Below are 8,109 nucleotides of genomic sequence, written 5' to 3'. Positions count from 1 at the left end.
GCTCAGGAGCAGCTGACGGGGCAGCAAGAGTCCTGGGGCCAGCTGTGGTCATCCCACAGCGGCCAGGACAGCCAGGACCCTGTGCCGCTTCTGCCAGCTGGAAACAGCCCGAGCCTGGTGGTGGAGACGAGCCTTCAGAGGTTCCTCCATCTGCAGGAAGCTGCCCCGAGACAGCCCTCGAGTGCCGCGAAGGGCTTTCTAGTAGCAGGTGAGATCTTCTGAGGAGCTGCCTGAGGCTCCGCCGGGGCTCTGGAGGGGCGCGGCCAGGCCAGGCCAGGGCCCCTGAGAGCAGCCCAGTCGCTGGCTGTTTCCAGTGCCTCCGATGGCACGGCTTGAAAACGCCCTGTCTGCTTTGCAGCCGCTCCTGGGTCTCCCCCGTGCCAAGCCTCGGGCTGCAGCCCCGGCCGTCGGCAGGAGCAGAGCCCAGCCCACGCCGCCGGGGACAGCGCCGGTGCCGCCCTGCCCCGCTGCCCCGGGGCTGCCGCAGCCGCCTGTGCGCGCTGCCCCGGCCCGGCTCTGCCGCTCGCCAGCCCGGCGGCTGCAGGGCGGTGGCCGCTGCCCGGCGCGCAGCAGGAAGCGGGTGAGAGCGCGGCGGCCCGCGGGGCCCGGCCCGCTCCACTCGCGGGCACTTGCGGGAGGGGCGGGTCCTGGGCGCAAGGCTGATGGCTCGCTCTTGGCCGCAGGGCAAAGGAGGCAGCGGCAGGAGCGGTACCTGCTGGGCCCGCAGCTGGGCAGCGGCGGCTTCGGCACCGTCTTCTCGGGCATCCGCCTCTCGGACGGCAGCCCGGTGAGTGGCCGCGACGGCCGGGCCTGGGCGGAGGGGCAGCGGCGGGGAGGGGCAGGGCTGGAGCTCAGCCCTCCTCTCCCCATGGCTCGCAGGTGGCCCTCAAACGCGTGGCCCGGGAGAGCGTCCTGCAGTGGGACGAGCTGGTGAGCGAGCGGGGCCAGCGGGACAGAGCGGGGCGTGGCGGGCAGGGAGAATCCCGGGGCGGGCTCAGCGTGCGGAGCCGCAGCCCCGCGGGCCTGGGCACGCCGAACAGCGGTGCCGGGGCCGGGCAGGGGCAGCCCCGAGCATCCCCCGGGCGGGAGGAAGCGCAAGCGCCTGGGAGGCTGCGGCAGGGGGCACTGGGGCATCCCGGGCAGGGCGCAGCGCAGCCCCAGGCCTGCAGCAGCAGGCAGCAGCACCTGCCGCAGGCACTGATTTTCTTATCCTCACAGCCCGACGGCACCCGCGTGCCCTTGGAGGTGGTGCTGATGGAGAAGGTGGGCTCTGGCTGCCAGAACATCATCCAGCTGCTCGACTGGTTTGAGCTGCCGGATAGCTTCATCCTGGTGCTGGAGCGTCCGGGGGCATCACGGGATCTCCTGGAGTTCCTGCAGGAGCAGGGCCAGGGGTTCCTGTGCGAGGAGCAGGCGCGCTGGCTTTTCTGCCAGGTGCTGGAGGCCGTGCGGCACTGCACCGCCTGCGGCGTCCTGCACCAGGACATCAAGCCGGAGAACCTCCTCGTGGACCCGGAGAGTGGCGACCTGAAGCTCATCGACTTCGGTTGCGGCACCTTCCTCCAGGAGCGGGCCTTCACGGACTTTGCCGGTGAGCCCATGGCCTGGGCCCTGCTCCCGGTGCCAGGCGCTGCACGGCCCCGTTCCCTCCCGGGCCGCGGCCTTCAGCCGGCTGCCCTTTGGCACGGGGCGGATGCCGTGCCCCAGGAGGCGGCTGCCGGCCCTGATGAGAGAGGGGGAGGCAAAAGCGGCTCCCGGCCCCTGGGCTCAGCGGGCCCACAAGGGTCTGGGCTGCTCCGCTGGCCTTCTTGGCCTTGTGGAATGGTTTCCTGCTTTTGGCCAGCTGGCTGGGGGATGCGGGGTGGCCTCGGGGGGGAAGCTGTGGCCGCGGGCGCAGCCCCTGCCCCGGTCAGGAGGCTGGTGCCAGGCTCTGGAAGGCAGCAGCCTGCGCCCGGCCAGCGCCGCCTGTCTCCCCTAGGAACGCGCGTGTACAGCCCGCCCGAGTGGACCTGGCTGGGTTGCTACCACGGCCACGCAGCCACCATCTGGTCCCTGGGCGTGCTGCTGTACGTCATGGTCTGCGGCAGCCTCCCCTTTCAGGACGACCAAGCCATCGTGCTGGGGAAGCTCTTCTTCCGGCGGCAGCTCTCTCCAGGTGGGTGTCTGGCCTCAAGCCGGCGGGCTTTGGCAGTGGCGGTGCACGCCCGGCGCGGCCCTCACGCAGCTCCGCGGGACGTGGATCTGCCCTCACGGGCCGGCCGCAGGAGGGGCCCGTGCCGACGGGGTCAGCGCGGCACGGGCGGCCGGAGGAGGCGGCCGCGTCCCGCCGTGCCGCTCTCCCGCGCGGGGCTGAGCCGGTCGGGAGCCCGGCACGGCCCAGAGCGCTCGCGGCACGGCCCGGGCCCCGCGGGTGATGGGGCAGCTGGGCAGGAGACTTCTGGCGGTGACCGGCGCTTTCTGGCTTCTCTCCCCAGAGCTCCAGCACCTGATCCGATGGTGTTTGGCCAAGCACCCTGCGGACAGGCCGGAGCTGGAGGAGATCTCGCGCCACCATTGGGTGTGGGGCCGGCGTTTTTGATGCCTTGCCGGAGCCTCTGCAGCACCCACTTACCGAGTCCCACGCAGGGCTGAGGACCTGGAAAATAAAACAGCAAACCCATTTTGGTGTGTCAAGGCTGGTCCTTATCAGCAACTTTAGCTAAAGAAACGTCTTGGGAAAAGGGGGAATCAGAGTGCTGCCTTCAGCCTTTGGCAAGCTTTCCATGCCTGTCCTCCAGAGTGGTACTTTATATCTTCAAGCTCAGGCCGTAGTGCGGGTCGGAGGGGCTTTGTCGAGCCAAGAAATGCAGCAGTGAAACAACAGCTGCCCTTTTAAAGTGGCAGGGTTTCTTGGTGTCTCTTGAAGTGACACACAGGTCCATTGTGCATTCCAAGGGTCCGTGGCTTTCAGGGACAGAGACCTTCCTCTCTTACCAGAGCTCTGAGGAGAGCCGTAAGCTACAAAATATCATTTCGGGTTGAGCCCTGCTGAACTCTTTTTCTTTCTTCCTATGAAATGGGAGGCAGAGCTGGGCACTTGAGCAGCTTGGTCTGCACCATCCTAAGTCATGTGCATGGAGCCCACAGGAAATGTTGAGATGCCGGAGTCATTCCCATGGTGCTGGTCTCATTTTACCCCCCAAAAGTATCTTCTGCTGCCTTAAAAACAACCAATGGTAATGGAAAGTGCAGTAACCAGTCACAGGAAAGCACCCAGCTGCCTGCCTGTGGGCAGGTGCCATCTACTAAACCTGTGCCACCTTCTGCCTACTGCTCTGACCTCCCAAAACAGGGTTTGGGAAATAAATGTGGGGGTTTTTTTTACAGAAATGTGCCTGATCTTTCAGTTTTCTTCCCTTTTATGCAGGCTGCTGAAGCTCTTGTGCCCTGAATGGCTCTCCCAGTCCCTACCTGAAGACCTGACCTGAGCCGTGATCCTTCCAGCCAGTACCCCACTGTGATGTGATGGTGAGAGTGTGTCAGCCATGGTCTGCAGCCTGAGCTGGGAGTGGTAATTATCCCTTTTCCAATGACCTGTGAGTGGTGACTGCCAATTGTCCAAGGGCCAGGACACATTTCCTCCAGGAGCTGGAGGTCCCTGTGTCCCCACAGCCCCGGGATGTTGGTGACCGCAGGCCCAGAGCCATTGAGTCCTCTGTACAAGGACTAATTGCAAGCAGTAACGTGAAATTTTTATTATGAGTCATTTGCTCCTTTAGCTATGTTATCTTTAGAATAATGTTTTTCTATTTTATTGTGTTATTATATTGTGGTATTGCCTTATTGTGTTGTTGTTACACAGATATTACATTTCCAAAGGTGCGGTAGTGGATCAGCTGGGTGGGGATTTGAATTCTACACCCCTGCACTGGGCCATCAGGTAGTGCTGCTTGCAACCCCTAACTGCAAATCTGTAGGTCTCAGATTCAGTCAAAGAGAGAAACGGAGAGTTTCTAGCCAGGCAGAAGCCTGGGAAAGAGTTGGAGAAAAATGTAAATAATTCTTTATCGCTCTTGTTGTTCACATTATTTATAGTTAAGTTCTATCACTGTGCATCAAGCACTCTGCACCAATGGTGTGGGCTGTTTTCACTTCAGGACCAATGGAATTGTTCCTCACGAAGCTCTGTATAAAAGAGCGGTGTATTTTAAATAAACCGGAGTTTTACTCTCAGCAGCCTTCTGAGTCAGTCTTCTCATTCCCGTCCTGCCTCAACAGTGACACCAAGAAAACCCTACAAACTGACATCAGGAACCTGGACTGGTGAGTTTTCTTTCCCAGGGAAAAAGGCTGGTGTTTGTGTTCAGGGCCCTGAGCAGGTTTGGTTTGGGCTCCATCTACTTTGATCCCTCCCCTAATGTATTTATAGACGTGGATAGGATCACCCTAAACTTTCTCTTTTCCAGACCAAGAGTTCCATCTTCCTCCATCTTGCCTTATGGCAGAGTTGTTCCAGTCCCTCCATCATCATCTTCACAGCCCTTCACTGCTTTCTTCTGAGCTGAGGAGCCCCAGCCTGGAACCAGCCCTAGAGGTGCTCAGCAGTGCTGAGCAGAGGAGAAGGATCCCCTCCCTTGGCCTGCTGGCTGCACTCTCGATGCAGCTCAGGATCCCAGAAGAGTGCATATTTTGGCTTATGGTGACCTTGGTGCTCTCCAGGACCTCCAAAGCCTTTCCTGGCAAAAGCTTTCCAGCCCAGATAGAATGGCCCCCAGTATGCTCTGGTGCCTGCCTGGTAGTGTTCCTCTCCTGGAACAGGACTTTGGGCTTCCCCTTCTTGAACTTGGTGATGTTCCTGTCAGCCCATTTCTCAGGCTTGTCAATGGCAATATTATCCTTCGCCGCTTCCTTTGAATATTGTCCCATATTTGGCGCTGATGTTGAATTGTTCTGAGAAAGAGAACCCCATAGGACTGTAGGACAAGAATTTTTGTGGCAGTAACTGCTGTGTGCAAGAGTTTCCATTTGTCTTTCTCAATAAATATACAAGGAAGTGTAATACTCAGCTGGCCAAAGAAGAGACTACTTTCAAGGCCCAAGCCACCGGGAGTGGGTGTGTGGTGGAGGACCTGGGCCATGCCTAAGGCTGGCTCAAGAGTCTCTAAGTGACATGGGGAGATCAGCACCGAGGGTCAGACTGGATCCCCTGGTTCATGGGCAGAAGGTAAAAACCCAGTATGTACAATACTGGTTTGATCAGAGGGAGGTTCAAAGAGCTGGAATACCTGTTGAAAAAAAACTTTCATTTCAAAAAAGGAAGATATTTCACTTCATTTCTTGAATTCCTATCTTATTTAAAGAAAAAAAAAGTTCAAAGATAAGCAAGTATGGATCTCATAGAACTGATTAGTATCTATGTTTTCTAATTCTGTTTTTAAACTTGTGTGTTAAGCAACTGAATTAAAACATGTTGCTGTAATTGTGGGTTGAGGCATGTATTATCTGCATTAATATTTTTTATTATTTATGAGATATAGGCATTTTTCAAATCTTTGCATAAAACTTCTTGGCTAATGCAATCTAAGTACCTAAATATAATTAGTGGAAGAGTTTGTTAGCATAATCATTGCCATGGGCTGTAATTAACATAAATTTTAATTTCATGACCTTGTAGAAGAGATTATAATTGCACAAACCATCATTGTGCTGAGAATGTTTTCCTCTTGAATGTTGATTTTTGAAGATGATCACCATAATATTTTGAAATTATTATTATTGTAGTACTCATCTGCATTCAGAGAATCAGAGAATGGTTTGGATTAGAAGGGGACTTTGTAATCATAAAGCTTGTAGATCATCTGGTTCCACCCTCCCTGCCATAGGCAGCAACACATTCCTCTAGACCAGTTTGCTCCAAGCCCTGTCCAGTCTGGCCTTGAACACTTCCAGGGATGGGGCAGCCATCTCCAGGACAGCTTCTCCAGGAAACCTGTGCCAGGGCCTCACCACCCTCACATGGGATAGTTTGTCCCCATCTAACCCTGCCCTCTGGGAGTGGGAAGACATCCCCCTTTGTCTTGACACCCCAGACCCTTGGAAACAGTCATTCTCCATCTTTCTTTCTCATATGCTCCCTTCAGAAACAGGAAGGCCACCATTAGGCCACCCCAAATATGCCCTGGCTACTCTTCTTAGGGACAATTTACCAGAGCCTTGCTGGCTGCGATTCTAATTTGTTAATTCATACATCTTAGATACTAATGAATGTTCAAAGGGAACAAATTCTTTGATTTGTACTCAGCATCCTGTATCTGGGCACCAAGAGGTTTGCTGAGTGGGAATGATGGAATTGGTGGAATTGTGGGGACACACACATAAAACTTCTGCCAGTTTTAGGTTCATGTCTCAAGCACCAACTATCCATTGCCATCTTGGTGAAGAGAATTCTAAATCCAAATGGATTTTTTCAGGCTGTGAACTGCAAGCCATGCAGTGGGGTCCATCCTGCACCATGCAGACCTGCCATGCCAGTATTGACAGCTGGGCTGAGCAGCACCACTGCCTGCCATGAGCTCAGCACCACAGAATGGGCTAATTGCCCTAATCAGTATTGGCTGTGTGGGAGCTGTGCCAAGGAAAACATTCCTGGAGTTGTCACATCAATTAAGCCTTGAGCAGAAAGAGGATCCCCATTCCACGGCTATGGATCTGTTAGCTGGAGAAAGGGACAACCAATCTTTTGGAAAATATAGCAAATGGAACTACCACTGCTATGCAGTGCTTGCTATGCAAGCATTTCACAGTAAGTGGCTCAGTATCACAGACTGCTGCTCACTAGTGCCCAGCTTGAGACTAGTTGCTGGCTACAGAAGGAGGTGTTGGCATGTTAGTAAATACTGTCTGCTGTTATCTGTGCAAACCAAGATCAATGCATTGAGACCAAGCTGAAATTCTGGAGAAGACTAAAGCCCTCATGCAACATGATAACTAAAATTAATTAGTGTAAAACAACTGTTTGGTGGTCATGACTTAGCTTTTGTTTCCCAGGTCTCAGGGAACAGGTTTTGGCTGTACTTACTCTTTAAGAAAAATGGCTTTAAATGGATGCCAGCTCTGTTCAGCTTCATTATCCTTGAGGACAGTTTTCAGGGAATCCTATGTGGACACTTCCTTAAAAAACTGAAAGTTTGCTCTCCTAAAATTTAGGGTCTTAATCACAGCCAGACTCTTAAATGCTCCTGCAAATAAAAGTCAATATATAGACAAATGTTTGCAAAAGCCAGTGTGAATGAACATGGAGGGGGAAAAAATTTAAAAACAGCTCTCATGCCAAGGATCAAAGGCCAACACTCAGAATTCCCAGCTGGCACTCACTCCCAAGTGCTGCAGCGATGCTGAGTGCCAAGGCACAGAAAACTGCCTTTGCCATCGCAGCCCTCGCACTCCCCTGAAAAGGCAAGGGCTGGCTCACTGCTGCTGCTCTTCCCCGGGCAGGGATTTCAGCCCAGACCTCACTGGTTCTCATCTTGTGCATTCTCAGCTCTGGACTGCAAATGTGCTGCCATCAGGAGATGGTTCTTCACTACACTGCATCAGCAACGGTGGAGATGATTCCATTCCTGACAATTCAGCAGAGTAGAACTTACAGGAAGAGTGAGTCATCTGTAGATGAAATTAAGTTCTGATCCTAATTATTTCACAGAAATTTTAGGGGATTTGAACTCTCCCTCTAATATCTGCTCTGTTTGTGTGGCTGTAATATTGAACTGTTTTTAAAAATGCCTAAAAAGAGTGCTCCCAGGTATAATAATTCTTCTGCGTGCAGTACTTCTACTTCTCCAAAGGAGCGGTGCTTTCCGTGGTAAGTGGAAGATCAGTGACTTTTCCCATCCTTTCGCCAGAGGACGGGAAATCCCAGGAGCGGCAGCAGCCGCCGTGTGCCGGCAGCGCCCGCCCGGTGTCCCCCTTGTACCGCGGAGCGCTGCGAGCGCCTCCAGCGCTGCTGCTCCGAGGGCGGCGGATTCACCGCGAGCCCGAGGGATGGCCGGGCAAGGCTCCCCGAGGCTCCCCGGCCAGCAGCTCCCACCTGAGGGGTCACTTGGCCGGCAGCTCCCACCTGAGGGCTCACCG

The 8,109-nt window shown here is 54.9% G+C and overlaps 1 protein-coding gene across 1 annotated transcript; it reads left to right on the top strand.

Annotated features, from left to right (window-relative positions):
- The first annotated feature begins 232 nt into the window (after positions 1–232).
- LOC115492309 (serine/threonine-protein kinase pim-1) lies at positions 233–2,617 on the top strand. The gene is made up of 5 exons (XM_072919704.1): positions 233–787; positions 880–930; positions 1,219–1,591; positions 1,979–2,155; positions 2,475–2,617. Exons 1-5 carry the CDS (start codon positions 323–325, stop codon positions 2,576–2,578), a joined length of 1,170 nt encoding a protein of 389 aa, XP_072775805.1. The 5' UTR covers positions 233–322; the 3' UTR covers positions 2,579–2,617.
- The last annotated feature ends 5,492 nt before the right edge of the window (positions 2,618–8,109 follow it).

This window comes from Taeniopygia guttata, chromosome 29 (genome assembly GCF_048771995.1).
Source record: "Taeniopygia guttata chromosome 29, bTaeGut7.mat, whole genome shotgun sequence".
Classification (NCBI taxonomy): domain Eukaryota; kingdom Metazoa; phylum Chordata; class Aves; order Passeriformes; family Estrildidae; genus Taeniopygia; species Taeniopygia guttata.
The sequence above is the reverse complement of the archived record's forward strand: the minus strand, read 5'-3'. Positions and strand labels throughout refer to the sequence as shown.

Bases quoted from the DNA above. Each gene is read 5' to 3' on its own strand.
- LOC115492309 (XM_072919704.1), top strand. From the start codon at position 323: ATGGCACGGCTTGAAAACGCCCTGTCTGCTTTGCAGCCGCTCCTGGGT. The intron at 931-1,218 runs GTGAGCGAGCGG...TTATCCTCACAG, and splicing joins TCCTGCAGTGGGACGAGCTG to CCCGACGGCACCCGCGTGCC. The intron at 1,592-1,978 runs GTGAGCCCATGG...TGTCTCCCCTAG, and splicing joins GGCCTTCACGGACTTTGCCG to GAACGCGCGTGTACAGCCCG.